Source organism: Ceratotherium simum, chromosome 33 (assembly GCF_057802395.1).
Source record: "Ceratotherium simum simum isolate JZ-2026a chromosome 33, ASM5780239v1, whole genome shotgun sequence".
NCBI lineage: Eukaryota > Metazoa > Chordata > Mammalia > Perissodactyla > Rhinocerotidae > Ceratotherium > Ceratotherium simum.
Window position 1 is genome coordinate 5,958,971 of NC_141932.1, and position 16,764 is coordinate 5,975,734.

General features: G+C 43.5%; 1 protein-coding gene across 5 annotated transcripts; it reads right to left on the reverse strand.

Moving 5' to 3' along the window:
- Positions 1-1,766: 1,766 nt before the first annotated feature.
- LOC106800069 (leukocyte immunoglobulin-like receptor subfamily A member 5) lies at positions 1,767-16,764 on the reverse strand. Of its 5 annotated transcripts, none has more exons than XM_087421152.1 (12): positions 16,577-16,764; positions 15,249-15,333; positions 15,053-15,088; positions 14,582-14,866; positions 14,136-14,438; positions 13,769-13,819; positions 12,208-12,324; positions 4,665-4,707; positions 4,537-4,574; positions 4,255-4,307; positions 2,535-2,681; positions 1,767-2,456 (listed from the first exon to the last, which is right to left on the reverse strand). In XM_087421152.1, exons 1-12 carry the CDS (start codon positions 16,715-16,717, stop codon positions 2,310-2,312), a joined length of 1,446 nt encoding a protein of 481 aa, XP_087277278.1. In that variant the 5' UTR covers positions 16,718-16,764; the 3' UTR covers positions 1,767-2,309. The 5 variants fall into 5 exon arrangements, with proteins under 5 accessions (XP_087277278.1, XP_087277280.1, XP_087277279.1 ...); XM_087421154.1 differs by lacking the exon at positions 16,577-16,764 and adding an exon at positions 15,612-15,710; XM_087421153.1 differs by lacking the exon at positions 16,577-16,764 and adding an exon at positions 15,452-15,710.

The window sequence follows — 16,764 nt, forward strand, 5'->3', positions numbered from 1 at the left end:
GTACTGAGACGTGGGGTGCTGCTGTAACAACTACCTAAAATGTGGAGTCAGCTCTGGAACTAGTAACCGGAAAAGCATGGAGGAGTTTTGAGGTTCATGCTACAAAAAGTCTAAGTGCTGCAGACAGACTGTTGATAGATAGATGGAGGTTAAAGGTGAGTCTGTTGAAAGGTCAGAAAGAAAAGAGAAGAGCTGGAGAAAAAGTCTCATCTTTTTAGGGAATACATGATTAATCATGAACAGAATGTTGGTAGAAATAAGCACAGTAAGGTCCATTCAAGTGAGACCTCAGATGGAAATGAAGAACGAATTATTAACAATGGAGAAAAGGCGATCTTTGTTATAAAGTGGCAAAGAACTTGGCTGAATTGTGTTCTGATATTTGTAGAAGATAGAACTTGAGAGCCATGAAATTGTATATTTAGCTGAAGAATGTTGATTTGTGGGCTGGATCCTCCTGACTGTTTATAGCACAATTCAAGAGGAGAGGGATGAATGGAAGAATGAATTGTTAAGCGAATGGACCCAGAACTTAAAGATTTGAAAAATTCTCAGCTGTCCATATTGCAACAAATGGAAAGTGTGTTTGGGAGAGAACCCCAAAGGTGGGGATGGACTCTCAGTTGGTAATGAGGTGAAGAGATTGTGCAGCAGAAACACTGCTAGTTTGAACTGAAGGGGGTGGAGATGGGAGAAAATGAATGAAAGACTTCAGACTTCTTAGATCTACAGGATGGGACCACAGAGCTATTCAGTTGAAACATGTGCTCTTCTTCACGAAAACAGAATGGTGACCACAAAGGCAGTTCAGAGGTCATCAGGGCTGCCTCCTTGGTTTCAATGATTGGGTCACTGCCTTGATTTCAACAGGTCAGATGGTGTCTGCTCAGAGCAGTGGAAGGGGCCTCACAAAATCACACGAGGTATTGAACGTGCTTGGAACCCATCACCCCTGTCTTTTTTCCAATTTCTCCCTTTGGGAGTCGGACTTGGACTGCCCCAACATTGCATTTTAGAAGCACATAGCTACAGCAACAAGAAGGCTGTGCAACTACGACATACAGCTATCTACTGGTGCTTGGGGGGGGGGGATAAATAAATAAATAAAAATTTATAAAAAAAACTGTTAAAAAAAAAAGAAGCACATAGCTTGTCTGGGTCACAGTTTCACAACTACAGAGGAATTCTGCTTCTGGATGAATCTTACCCCCATTCTCACCCATGTCCAATTTAGATGATACTTAGATGAGACTTTGGATTTCAGACTTGATAGTTGATGCTGGAATGAGTGGGGATTTGGGGGGACTGGAGAGATGGAATGAATGTGTTTTGTGTGGGAGAAGAACATGAATTTGGAAGGCTCAAGAGTGGAATGCTGCGCACGGAATGTTTGTGCCCTCCTAAAATTCATATTGAAGTCCTAACACCCAGTGTGCCTGAATATGAAGATGGGCCCTCTAAGGAAGGAATTAAGGATAAATGAGATCATAAGGATGGGGTTCTGATTAGACAGGTTAGTGTCCCTATAAGAAAAGACACCAGGGATCTCTCTCTCCACCTCACACACACCGAGGAAAGGCCATGTGAGCAGAAACGAGAGAGCAGTCACCCACAACCCAAGGGGAGAGCCCTCAAAGGACACTGACCTGTCCACACCTTGGTCTTGGCCTTCCTGGCCTCCAGAACTGTGAGCAAATAAATTTCTGTTGTTTAAGACACTCAGTCTATGGTCTTTTGTTATAGCAGCCTAAGCAGACTAACACATCTGATTTTTCTCTTTTTTTATTCATTCCATATAAATATATATTCTCATTATTATTATATTCCTTCATCCACTGTCATGGTATGAGTTTGCCACTCTTTTTCTAACTTCTTTAGATGTTCACCTAGGTTGTTGATGTTCAGGCTTTCTTCCCTTTCTAATAATCTCATTGAGGCACTTAATTTTCTCACTTGATCTTGATATATAACATTTGCATTACCATTTAAGTAAAACTATGTGTTGATGTATAAGATTTAGCATTATCATTTAAGTAAAAAAAAGTTCTATCTTCATTTTGGTTGTCTACTCTCAGTCATTGGTTATGTATAAGTGTATTGCTTTATTTCTAATAATATAAGGCTAATATTTATATTCGTCTGCAGAGTTAGGTGACTTCTAAAGTCCTGGGATGTCCTGCTTGCTTACAAAAGGCCCCCAGGCTCCAGTTTATCAGATGAGTGTCCACTTGGGGCAGCCCTACTGCCTTCTGGGGCCCCTGCAGTCTCCCCCCCACCCCCTGGAAGGTGAGGTCTGGATCCTTCTTGGGCTAGAGGATGGCCAGAGCTGCATACACACTGGGTTCAGCTGGGGGGCCCCCTGCCTGGGAGGAAGGGGCTGTGGTTGTCTCCTGTCCAAGATTCAAACTGTGCAGCTGGGCGTAGGTCACATCCTGGGGGTCTTCAGATGCAGTAGCCTGGAGGGGACAGAGTGAGAGTCAAGGATGTGCCTGGGGTGGGGAGAAGTCGGGGCTCCAGGAACGCAGAGGACTCACCTGACTGTCTTCTCCCTCTTGTCTGTCCTCTGTCTCCAGAAATCTCTCTGACAAGGGGGAAGGCAGGGTGTCCACCCCCCGTCTGCGACTTGCACGGTTCACCTGGGCGTACATCACTCCCTGAGGGTCTTCGTTGCCAGCGCTCTGCTGGGGGAGACATTGAGGGGGTGAACTCCTCTCCTTGTTTCCACATTTGTCCCTCTTCAGTTATGTTTCCTCCCAGAAGACAGAGACTTGATTTTAAAACATAAATCAGATCTTCTGACTCCCTTGTTCAGATATGTTTTCAATCAGGTTTATAACACCTAGTCTAAGACAGAGCCTTGTCAGAGATTCCCAATAAACATTTGTTGACTCACTGACTAAATGAATGAACTAATGTGGGGGAAACTAGGGGTCTTATAGGACATTCATTAAGTTTTGATTCATTCACTTCACTCCATATACATATATAATATATATACATACATAAATATAAATACATACATATACATATAGAGAGAGACAGACAGAGACAGAGACAGAGACAGAGACAGAGACAGGGCACTTGCCAGGGGGCCAAGAAGCAGACAGATAATGGCCCTGCCCTCAAGGAATTCATGGTCACTGGGTTGGGAACAGGCCATAAAGAAGGAAACAAGGTAATCTGGGGTGGAGATAAGTGTTAGGAAGGAAGTGAAATAGTGATGCAGTAGAGAATAAGTGAACTGCTTTATTCAGGACGATGTTTCTCCACTCAGAAGATTGGCGTCTTGGCCAGATGATTGTCATTGGGGACATAGTGTGAAATGTAGGACATTGAGCAGCATCTTTGGCCACTAGAGGACACTGGCATCCCCCCTCCCAGCTGTGACAACAAAACGTCTCTAGACATTGGTGCGAGGATAAGGGAAAGGGAAGAATAGAGAAAGACTTCTGGATTTTTTGGAGGAAGTGAACACTGAGAGAGAAATAACTCTTTTGGGGAGATTTAAGAATTGTGTATGTGACGTTGAAATGCCTGCTGGATGCACGGGTAGGTGGATCTATGAGGCTGGTGCTCAGGCACAGGGTCAGGACTGGAAATGATTGTGGAATCATGAACACAGAGGTGGTCCAGCTATACCTGGGACTAAATAAATGTGACCACATAAAACTGTCTCATGGTGAGGTTAACAAAATGGCTGGGTGGGCTTTCTGTGAGAGTAGGAGCCAAACGCCGACCATTACACCCAAGGCATGTTATTGTGCAGTTCCACTGCATCTAAATCCACAAAATCAGAGAAAAGAGAGTAAACAGAGAAAAAGGAAGGCAGAGGGCCCTAGTGCAGGGATGGGCTAGTCTATAGTGGGCCTCTGTGTGAATAAGAAAAGACATACCTCTCAGATCCCACCAGTAGGGTCTCAAATCCACGATCCCTATTGTGCAGTGCACAGACTATACAACTGTCCCTGGCAGCACTACCATTATGAGACATGGAGGACCAATGATTAGAAGACCCAAGTAAGGAGACCCGGAAGGAGAAGCCCACATGGAATCAGGAAAATCCCACTGGGGAAAACCCCACCCTGCTGCTGGGACACCATAGTGTCCCAGCAGCCTGCGTGTATCATCTTTCAAGAGGAAGTGTGAGGCCAGATGCTGCTGAGAGCCAAGTGACAGGAGGATGGAGAAGCAGCCGGTGGATTTAGCTTATTAACAAGACTGTGCCTGGTGCCCGGACAGGAGCAGGGGGCTTACCTGACCGTCCAAGTCTTTGTCCTCATCAGGCTGGTAATCTCTCACGGCAGCATCTGGAGAATGAGAAGATTCTACCTCATGCCAAGATTCCTGAAATCCTGCAGTCCCACACCCCCATCCCTTCCTTGGGTGGGGAAACTGAGGCCCAGCAAGAGGTAGGGATGTGCCTGGGATCACACAGACTTGGAATTTTTCATGATTCTTCACCCCCAAGCCAAGAACCCTCACCAACCAATCTCCCTGCCCCCATATCCCATCAGGGCCACCCTCCTCCCCGGTTACACTGGTTCTCCTCCTGGACTTGAGCCGTGGAGCTGGAGCTGAGGGGGGAAAACAGGAGCATTAGGTGGTGGTGAAGGAGCTGCAGGTGGTGGTGGGAGGTCAGGGGAGGGTCGTTGGGGAGAAATTACCTTTTCTGTGAGGCTCTGGTCTTAGCTTCAGGATCTGAAGTACCTGGATGAAGTTAGAAATCAGTGTCTAAACTACCCAGAACCAGGCTCCCAGGGTTTCATTAAGATCTCAGAGGATTTGAGCCCTTACAAAGTCTTGTCTATACACCCCCACCCCGTCCATTTGGAATTCACAATAAACAAGACTAAACTGTAACACACAAAACTTGCAAGGATGATTTAAACAAATTTTTATAAAAACGAAAGAACATTTTTCAAAGTCTAAGTCTGTTCTTAATTAAATCTCTTCATTCTAAATGATTTTATAATAATTTTCTTTGTTACAGAAAAATTTATGAGAACTTGTATTTTATTCCCACATCACCTTGACCTACATTCCTGATTTGGTAATACTTTACCAGAGAGAAATAGAGATGAGATAGAGATGGAGACAGAGATGGAGATGGAGATAAAGAGAAAGTCATGAGGGAGAGAGAGAGAGAGAGAGGAGAGGGCTATTATGTATGTATCTATGCACATATACATAAACATATGCACACACCCATAGGTAGACATACAGACAGACAGACAGACAGAAGTAGATAGATAGATAGATAGATGATAGATAGATAGATAATTTTTTCTGATATAATGCACCATCACCACTAAATACCCTAGCATGTGCCTCCCATAAACGTGAACACTCATCTATGTAACCCTAAACTCCCAGTCAGGAGATCTACATTGATGCAACACTTTCACCAAATCCTCACTCCCAATTCATGCTCCACCAACTGCCTAACAGCATCTCTTTTCCTCCTGGTCCAGGGTTTTGCTCAGGAATAAATGTTGCCCTCATTTTCCCTGTGTCATCAGTCTCCTGCAATCTGGAAGAACTCCTCAGTCTTTCTCTGTCCCTTGTTCCCTTGACTATCTTCAAGAATAAAGGATTTGCATTCTGTAGGGTGACCCTCAGCCTGGTTCTACCCAATGTCTAACTATGAGCAGACTCAGGTCATGTATTCTTGGATCTACACACCATAAATGAGTCTGTGATCATGTCCCTTGACATCAGGGGCTCGGGATGTCCTCCTGTCCTATCCCTGGTGATGTTAACTCTGATCGCCCAATCAAGAATGTATCTGCCAGGTCTCTCATGGTGAAGCTCCATTTTCCCTTGGGATTTGATTGGTATCTGGGGGTAGTTATTAGAGTATTAATCCAATATCATGACGCTCTTCAAACATACTACAGTCGTTGTTAGAATCCATTGATGACTCTCATCTGATCATCCACTATGATGGTAACTAAGTAACGATGATCTCTTTTCATTACCCCTGCATTGATTAGTTGGCATTTTACTCTAAAGTTTTCCCATGTATTCGTTTATTTATTCATTCATTTGTATATATCACTATGAACTAATGGATTTCTGTTTTATTCAATGCATTGTAATCCAATACTCAGGTTATCTACTTAGATGCTTAGATTAATTTAGTCTTTTTCCAGAAGAAGTTCCTTCCAGCTTGCACTTGTGTCATTTTGAATTGTCTCCATCATTATTTGAGAGTTTTTGCACTTTCTGGCAACAATAAGATGCTCCAGCATCCCTCTACTTCTCACCTTGTCTCAACCTGAAATAAAGAATTTCTGTACCCTGCTACTTTACTGTATTCGTTTATTATTTCTAATAGTTTTTTTGTGGATTCTTTAGGGCTTTCTATATATAAAATTACGTCGTCTGCAAATAGTGACAGCTTTACTTCTTCCTTTCCAGTTTGGATCCCTTTTATTTTTTTTTCCTGCCTGATTGCTCTGGCTACGACTTCCAATATTATGTTAAACAAAAGTGGAGAGAGTGAACATCTTTGTCTTGTTCCTGTTCTTAGAAGAATAGCTTTCAGTTTTTCACCAAAGAGTATGATGTTAGCTGTGGGTTTGTGATATATGGCCTTGTGTGTGTGTGTGTGAGGAAGATCAACCCTGAGCTAATCCATGCATGGATCCATGCTAATCCTCCTCTTTTTGCTGAGGAAGACCGGCTCTGAGCTAACATCTATTGCCAATCTTCCTCCTTTATTTTTTCCCCCAAAGCCCCAGTAGATAGTTGTATGTCATAGTTGCACATCCTTCTAGTTGCTGTATGTGGGACGTGGCCTCAGCATGGCCGGAGAAGTGATGCGTCGGTGCGTGCCCAGGATCCAAACCCGGGCCGCCAGTAGCAGAGTGCGTGCACTTAACCATTAAGCCATGGGGCCGGCCCTATATGGCCTTTTTTATATTAGGGTACTTTCCTTCTATACCCATTTTATTCAGAATTTTTATCATAAAAGGATACTGTATCTTTTCAAATGTTTCTCTGCATCTATAGAGATGATCATGTGATTTTTATTCTTCGTTTTGTTAATGTAGTGTATCACGTTGATTGATTTGCAGATTTTGAACTATGCCTGCATCCCTGGAATAAATCCCACTTGATCATGGTGTATGATCCTTTTAATGTATTATATTCAACTTGTTAACATTTTGTTGAGGACTTTTGCATCTATGTTCATCAGCGATATGAGCCTATAAAATATCTTAGTTTTCTTTTTTTGTGTTGTCCTCGTCTGGTTTTGGTATCTAGGTATGTTGGCCTCATAGAATGAGTTAGGAACTGACCCCTCCTCTTCAATTTTTTGGAAGAGTTTGAGAAAGATAAGTATCAAGTCTTCTTTGAATGTTTTGTAGAATTCATCAGGGAAGACTTTTGGTCCTGGACTTTTGTTTTTTGGGAAGTTTTTGATTACTATTTAAATCTCTTTGTTTTTTGGGAGGTTTATGATTACAGTTTCGGTCTCCTTACTGGTGATCAGACTATTCAAATTTTCTCTTTCTTCATGATTCAGTTGTGGAAGGTTGTATGATTCTAAGAATTTATCCATTTCCTCTAGATTATCCAATCTGTTGACATATAACTTTTTGTAGTATTCTCTTATCCTTTGTATGTCTGTGGTATCCATTGTAATTTCTCCTCTTTCATTTCTGAGCTTATTTACTTGAGCCTTCTCTTTTTTCTTGGTGAGCCTAGCTAAAGGTTTGTCAATTTTGTTTACCTTTTCAAAGAACAAGCTCTTAATTTTATTGATCTTTTCTATTGTCTTTTTTTTTTTGAGGAAAATTGGCCCTGAGCTAACATCTGTTGTCAATCTTCCTCTTTTTCTCCCCAAGCCCCAGTACATAGTTCTATATCCTAGTTGTAGGTCCTTCTACTTCTTCTATATGGGACACTGCCTCAGCATGGCTTGATGAGCAGTGAGCAGGTCTACCACCAAGATCCAAACCAATGAACCCCGGGCTGCCGAACTGGAATATGTGAATTAAACCACTATGCCACTGGGTCGGCTCTTCTATCATCTTTTTATTCTCTAATTCATTTATTTCTGCTCTAATTTTTATTATTTTCTTCCTTCTACTAATTTTGGGCATTGTTTCTTTTTCTTTTTCTAGTCCTTTTAGGTGTATTCTTAGATTGTTTATTTGAGATTTTTCTTGTTTCTTGAGGTAGGCCTTTATTGCTATAATCTTCCCTCTTACCACTTTTGCTGTATCTCATAAATTTTGGTATGTCATATTTTCATTTTCCTTTGTCTCTAGGTATTTTTTGTTTTCTCCTTTGACTTCTTGTTAACGCTACAGTTATTCAGTAGCATTTTGTTTAATCTCCACGTATTTGTGACTTTTCTAGTTTTCTTCCTTTAGTTGATTTCCAATTTCATACCATTGTGGTCAGAAAAGATGGTTGGTATTATTTCAATCTTCTTAAATTTTTTGAGACTTGTTTTGTGGCCTAAGACATGATCTATCCTGGAGAATGCTCCATGTCTACTCATAAAGAAGGTGTATTCTGAAGTTTTTGGATGGAATGTTCTATATATATCTACTAAGCCATCTGGTCTAATGTGTCATTTAAGGCCAATCTTTCCTTATTGATCTTCTGTCTGGATGATCTATCCATTGGAGTAAGTAGAGTGTTTAGTCCCCTACTATTACAGTGTTACTGTCCATTTCTCTTTTTATGTCTGTTAATATTTTCTTTATGTATTTAGGTGCTCCTATGTTGGATGCATAGATGTTTACATGTATTATGTCTTCTTGTTGGATCGTTCCCTCTATCATTATGTAATGCTCTTCTTTGTCTCTTATTAAAGTTTTTGATTTAAATTCTATTTTCTCTGATATAAGAATTGCTAACCAAGCATTCTTTTTGTTTCCATTTGCATGGAATATCTTTTTCTATTCATTCACTTTCAGTTTCTGAGTGTCTTTAGATCTGAAGTGTGTCTCTTGTATGCAACATATATATATATGGGTCTTGTTTTTTTATCCATTCAGCCACTCTATGTCTTTTGGTTGGAGCACTTAGTCCATTGAACTTTAAAGTAACTATTGATAAGTATTTACTTATTGCCATTTTGTTACTTTTTTCTGGAAGTTTTTCTAGTTCTTCTTTTTTCCTTTCTTCTTCTCTTGCTCTCTTCCCTTGTGGTTTGATGGCTATCTTTAGCATGGTTGGGCTCCTTTCTCTTTATTTTTTTTGTGTGTATTTATTATAGGTTTTTGGTTTTGTGGCTACCATGGTGCTCATGTATAATTACCTATGTAAATAACAATCTGTATCAAGTAGATGATCTGCTAAGTTTGACTTATTACAAAAGCCCTACACTCTTATTCTCCCCTCCATGTTTTATGTTTTTGATATCATATTTTACCTGTTTTATTTTTGTTTATCTCTTAACCTCTTATCATAGATAAAGATGATTTTAATACTTTTGTCTTTTGGCCTTCATACTATCTTTATAGGTGGTTGATCTACTCTCTTACCTGTATATTTGCCTTTAAGAGTGATTTTTTTCTTCAATACTGTAAAGTTACAGAGTACACAATCATCATACAAAAATCAGTTGTGTTTCTAAACACTAGCAATGAACTAGCAGAAAGAGAAATCAAGAATACAATCCCATTTACAACTATAACAAAAAGAATAGAATACCTATAAATGAACTTAACCAAAGAGGTGAAAGAACTGTATACTAAAAACTATAAAACATTGTTGAAAAAAATCATAGAAGACACAAAGAAATGGAAAGATATTTTGTGCTCATAGATTGGAAGAATTAACACAGTTAAAATGTCCATACTTCCTAAAGCAATCTACAGATTCAGTGCAATCCCTAACAAAGTCCCAATGACATTTTTCATGGACAGAGCACAAAGAATCCTTAAATTTATATGGAACAACAAAAGTCCCCAAATAGCCAAAGCAATTCTGAGTATAATTAATTACTGAGTATAGTATAAATACTATAGGTGAAGCTACAGTAATCAAAACAGCATGGTACTGGCAGAAAAACAGGCACACAGATCAATGGAACAGAATTGAGAGCCCAGAAATAAACCCACACGTCTATGGAGAGCTAATTTTTGACAAAGGAGCCAAGAACATACAATGGAGAAAGGAAAGTCTCTTCAATAAATGGTGTTGGGAAAACTGGACAGCCATATGCAAAAAGATGAAAGTAGACCATTATCTTACACCATGCACAAAAATTAACACAAAATCGGTTAAAGACTTGAATGTAAGACCTGAAACCATAAAACTCCCAGAAAAAAAACAGGCAGTATGCTCTTTGACATCAGTCTCAGCAGTATCTTTTTGAATACCGTGTGTTCTCAAGCAAGGAAAACAAAAGAAAAAGTAAACAAATGGAAGTACATCAGACTAAAGAGCTTCTGCAAGGCAAAGAAAACTGTGAACAAAGTGAAAAGACAACCCAACAACTGGGAGAAAATATTTGCAAATCATATATCCAACAAGGGGTTAATTTCCGAAATATATAAAGAACTTATACAACTCGCAACAAAAAAACAAATAACCTGATCAAAAAATTGGCAGAGGATCCAAGTAGACATTTTTCCAAAGAAGATATACAGATGGCCAACAGGCCCATGAAAAGATGTTCAACACCACTATTTATTAGGGAAATGCAAATCCAAACTACAATGAGATATCACCACATGCCTGTTAGAATAGCTATTATTAAAAAGACAAAAATAACAAGTGATGGAGAGAGTATGGAGAAAAGGAACAATTTTACACTGCTGGTGGGAATGCAAGCTGGTGCAGCTGCTATGGAAAACAGTATGGAGATTCCTCAAACACTTAAGAATAGAACTACCATATGATACAGCTACACCACTTCTGGGTATTTATCCAAAGAACATGAAAACGTTAATTTGAAAAGATATACACACCCCTATGTACATTGCAGCAGTATTCACAATAGCCAAGACTTGGAAGCAACCTAAATGCCCATCAACAGATGACTGGATAAAGAAGACGTGGCATATATATACATACAATGGAAGACTGCTCAGCCATAAAAAAAAAGATGAAATTGTCCCATTAGCGACAACATGGATGGACCTGGAGGACATTATGCTAAGCGAAATAAATCTGAAAGAGAAAGCCAAATACTGTGTGCTTTCACTCATATGTGGAAGAGAAATGAACAAACAAACAGATGGATACAGAGAACATATTGGTGGTTACCAGAGGGGAAGGGGGGAGGAGGGAAGGCAAAAGGGGTAAAGGGGCATGGTTGTACGGTGACACACGGAAACTAGACTTTGGGTGGTAGACATGATGTAGTCTCCACAGAAATTGAAATATAATGATGTACACCTGAAATTTATATAATATTATAAACCAATGCAACCTCAATAACAAATAAAGAATTTCTCTGCTGAGCCCTAATTCTTTTGAATAGAGGATGGTATTCAGAAACCAAGATCTGGATGATTGGTTTGCTTATTGCTATTGGGCTTTCATTGTGTTTCTGTCTTATGTGTGGACATAGCTGAGACATACGTTTTCATATGTATGTGCATAGATGCACAATAACAAATACTTACCCCTATAAGTATTTCTACGTCAACTGATGTATATATATATACACACACACATATATATATAATTTTTTTAATGATGCCATACCGGCATTTCCGATTCCAATAGAACACCTCACAGTTTTTCTAGCAAACTGCCTTTGCACATTTATAAATCCTTTCACAGACACTAAGTAACTTAGCTCCCTTAAATCCCAATGTATTTACATATTTTCTCAAAGCAACTAATCTCCCAACCAACTCAACATTCTCCCCCACTCCTCACCACCACTCTTGGCTGCAGGACCATGATGACACCTTCACATGGCTCCCCGTCCCCATGCCCAGCATGGTCCCTCAGGTCTTGTATACACCCCTGCTACATCCACACAGGACTCCTGCCCTCACACTCACTATTCTTGGGAACCCCAGATCTCTGCCCAAGAAGATTACACAGTGGCAGTTGGGATGGAAAGAGCTTTCTAGAAATCTAGAACAAGTTGGAGAATTTTAAAAATGAACAATTTTTCTGTCTTTTTGGTGCTATATGTTGGCTGGTGCCCTAAGGAGCCACTTCACAGGTCTTTAGAGTAAGGTCTCACCTCTAGATAGTCCAGGTCCCCCATCTTATACTCACCTGATTTGCTGCATTTGTTCTGGTGCAGATGTCGGAGGAGGAAGAACAGGAGGAGGGAGAGCAGCAAGACGAAGGCCACTGAGACCCCGACCAGAACTTTCTGGTACTTTTCAAGACCTTGGGCACAAGTGATGTCATGAATGAACCGATGATGCCACTTATTTGAGTACCCACTGTGTGCCAGGCACGTGCTGGGGTATGTGAATTTATCTCCTCTAACCGTCACAGCAATCATGCAACATGGGAATGCCACACCCAACTCCATCCGTTTATAGACAAGGAAACTGAGGCTCAGAGAGATTAATCATGTGCCCCAGGTCACCAGCCAGGAAGTTGCAGAGCTGGGATTTGAACTCAGGACAATCAGTTCCCTTGTGGTCTTCTCATGCTTCACCCCTGCAGACACCAGCTTCGGGCTCTGGGGCTCCTTATCTGATTGGAACAGCGTGTCCACTCGTCCTCATGTGCCCCAGTCCTCTCCTTTAGCTAGAGCTCATGCACTCCTCACTGTCACTCTCGTTCACCAGCCCATCAGAGGCTTCAGGGGACCTAAAATTGAGTGCTCAGAGCTGGGGTCTGTGTAGGATGGACACTGTGCTCTCCCCAAGCCCCGAGTCCAGGCATGATCTGTCCTCCATCTAGCAGATCCCACACTCAGATGCAGGGTCTGTTTGACTTTTTGGTCTGCATATCTGGGAAGGGACAGTGAGGATGGATCTGCCATTTCCTGACACTGGGTGGGCCCTTCCCACAGGCACACCTTTCACTCTGGGGTCTCACCTAAGTCTTTTAGCAAACCTGTGAGGGAGACAGTAGGAGACATGTTTCACAGACAATGAAACTGAAACTCAGAGAGGGAATGTGACTTGTCTACATTCCCACAGCCAGGAAGTGACAGAGTAGGAATTTACATCCTGTGGAGCCTAACCTCCAAGCGATCAGTTATTTTTGCTTGGTTTTGATTTTTTCCTTCACTAAGATCAGGCTGAGACCACAGGCTGATGGGAAAGTGCTCTGGACACCACTGGTGTTATCGCTCTGCTCTTCCATGCTGCCCCAACAACCCAACATTGCCCGCCCCTTGTTCTGCAGACCTGGGACAGCATCCCTATAGGGTCAGAACTGAGATGTCCTTTGAGATCTCAGCCAGAACTCTCCTCTAATACATGTGGAAAAACTGAGGCTGAGATGGAAATGGTGCCGTCCAAAATCACCATCCCAGGGACCTCTGAGATTCCCCACTGGATCCCTGGCCATATATCAAAAATCAAGGATGGGCAGTTGAGAGGCAGAGGATGGGACATCCCCACTTAAACCTGGATGAACCCCCAGGCTGGGATACCAACATTGCCCTCTGTCATCACCACCCCATCCTTCATCTGTCCAGCCTCAGAGCCCCTCGTGCCCTGTGGTCCCTCCAGCATCCCTGCCTGACTCCCAGCTCCCCTGGGAGACAAGCCTATGCTGAGTATCTGAGGGGGCATTAGATTCTCTGAGAGACTCTGAGACCTGCCTTGGGGTGCTCTGTGCTCCCTCTGACCAAGGGGCCTCAATGACTCACCAACTGTCAGCTTTGGTCTAGTGGGTGAGGGACTGGGGTCAACGGTGGGTCCTAGGAAAAGGACAAGAGGAGAGTGAGATACTGGAGGTTCCCCCGGAGACCCCACCTCTGCTCACTCCCTTCTCTTTCATCTGCCCTGTGGGCCCCCAACGCTGTCCCTCCACCTACCTGGAGAATTCTGGTGATGGGGAAATGGGAAGGAGCAGGGGCGAGAGGGCCCTCTTATCCTCCATTTACCTGAGGATTGGACACCTCTGGATGACCCTCACCTGGAGCCCCTCATTCTCATTCACGACTGTGGCTCTCCTGGGCAGGGCCATGAGCTGACCAGAGGGGCACAGAGAGGACAGGGCTGGGACTTCCTCACCTGAGACCAGAATCTCCAGTGGGTCACTAGCGTGTGACCACTTCTGGGGTTTGTTCCTGTAAGAGCCATAGCATCTGAACGTCCATCTGTGACTGGTGGTCATGGGGCCCACAGGGAACAGAGCCTGGAAAGGCCCACTGGGGAGTTTCTGTGAGTTCAGGGTCCAGGAGGGCTTGTGTTCTCCTTCCTTAGTCAAAATAAACGTGCCAAATCCTTCCCGTGAGCAACACTGGAGGGTCACATTGCCTCCTGAAGTCACCATAGGGCTCGGCAGGGCTGAGAGGGTGGGTTTACCATAGAATCCTAGGAGAGGAGGAAGTAGCGTGTTAAATGGGATCACACCTCCCTCATATCCCCCAGGGTAGAACTGTGAGAGGGAGACACCCCTGAGAGCAGACCCCCTTTCTGAGGGCAGACCTGAGGCTGGGGGCCCTGAGTCCTCTCACCTGTCACCACCAGCTCCAGGGGGTCACTGTGATCTGACCAGCCAGCGGGGCTGAGATAGTTGCAGAAAAATTGCCCGGCATATTGCTCTGCCATGTGTGGGATGGAGAACTTGACCTTGTCCATGGGATCCAGTGGATTCTGTTTGTCCCATAGCTCTTGGTTTCCCCACTTATGCAGGCGGTACTCCTGGGCCTCTGGTGTCCCCTGACACCAGATGGTCACAGGTATCCCCTGGGGTATCACAGAGCCTGGCTCAGCCCAGATCGTGGGTTTGGGGAGGGTCTCTGGAAGGAAAACAGAGGCCAGGTCACAAGACAACCCCACCCCGAGTTCCCCAGCTCTCAGACCCAGGACGCTCCCAGAGGCCCCCACCCCTCAGACCAGAAATCTGTTCTCCATCCCTATCTGCCTGGGCTGTCCCCTGTCCCCAATGAGGAAGTGGGACCTGGGACACCTGAAGAAAGACTCACCTGCCTGCACTGCGATCCTTGGGCTCACACTCAGCCCTAGAATAGAGTTCCCTGTGAGAGATTGTCCATGAAGCCTGAGCAGAACCCTCCTCCCCATGAGCTACCTGAGACCTGCGATCTCCTGAAAGACCAGAGCCTGACTCTGGGGTGGAGTCCCTATCAGATTAGGGCTTACCCTCCTCTCCTCAAACCTCACCAAGGTAGAGCAGGACCATGAGGGTTGGGGTCATGGAGTCTCCTCCCTCTGGCCCAGGCTGTGCAGATGTAGGAGAACACAGTGTCTGGTAGGACAGAAAGACACACAGGATGTGGGAACTCAGAGGCTGGTCCTTCTTGCAACAGGATTGACACGTCAGCAGTCCCACAGGAAGGGGAATGGCCTCTTCTCAAGATCCTCACTCTTGTTTCCAGTACAGAGCAGCAAATAGAACTTGAGCATTCTTGAGTTGTCCCTTCCAGGTGAGGGTGGCCCAGGGCATGTCCTTCCCTCTCAGAGTCTCTGCATGGGGTCTCCTTCAACCTCATCCCATCCATCAGCACATTCCTGTGGGGTGCTCACCACTGACTGTGGTCATCCAGGCCCTGGAGATGCTTCAGGGAAAACTCAGTGTCCTACTGCACTGCAGAGCTCAGATGGGCAAAGAGACCAGCTCAACATCTAACTGTACAGATCAGGTCGAGGTCATTGTGACAATTAGCACAAACGTGAAATACAGGGAAATAAGGGAAGAAAACATCACTCCACCCCGTACGGGAGTGTAGACTTTCTTCCTATCACAGCCCCCTTCACGGACTTCTCTTTTGTCTTGCAACAGCATCCACCCCCATCTCTCTGGGAACAAACCTCTGAGTCATCCCTGCCCTCTCAATGCCCCTTGTTCTCCCAGGCACATCTCTCCTCCTCATCCTGGGGTACTGCCTATAAGCTTTAGGGCACATTTATTTGGGTTAGAGCTCCTATTTTGAAGAAAAGATGACTTTTATTTAAATATTCATCCATCATCCAATGCTTGTATACCTTGGAAATAACCTCCTGTCTATTTCCTTGTCTGTTTCGTTGTTTAAATAATTTTGTCATGAACCCCACTCTTCATATCTATTGTGGGTGTCAGTGGTTCCTGGTCCATGAGAGGTGATCAATCACTGTTAATTTTCAGACCAGGTTAAGACATGAGGTTTGGGATATGAGAGGATCATGGTGTCAGACTCCACAGTCAAGGTGGATGCTGGTTGTGTGCCTTTAAGAGCCCTCATCTGCCCTGAATACCAATAAATGCTACTTGTAATAATTCTGAAATATGTAGAAACAGTCATATACAGGAAAAGAGAAATGAGATTTTCTAAACTACACAGGAAACCACAAGAAAGAACAGAGAACAAAGCTGAGTAGCTGCCAGTGCCCGGGGACATCAAGGGGTCATAGAGCAGAGGTTTCCACCTATGTGGACGGGAGAGGGCCCCGAGTCCTCACAGGAGAGAGGGGTCAGGGCTCAAGTGAAGGTTGGAAGCTGTGGTTTCCCCTACCTTGTGTTTGTGAACAAGCGCAGGAACAAGTCTGCTCACTGCCCAGTCCCTGGTCAGCACTGAGTCACCTCCTCTATGTGTGTGTGAAACAGATTCATGGCAGTTTTCTCTAACATGAGCATCTGTTCCACATGTGACCATGAGGCCAACATTGCCCCATCCCTGACTCACACAACGCTGAGCAGATG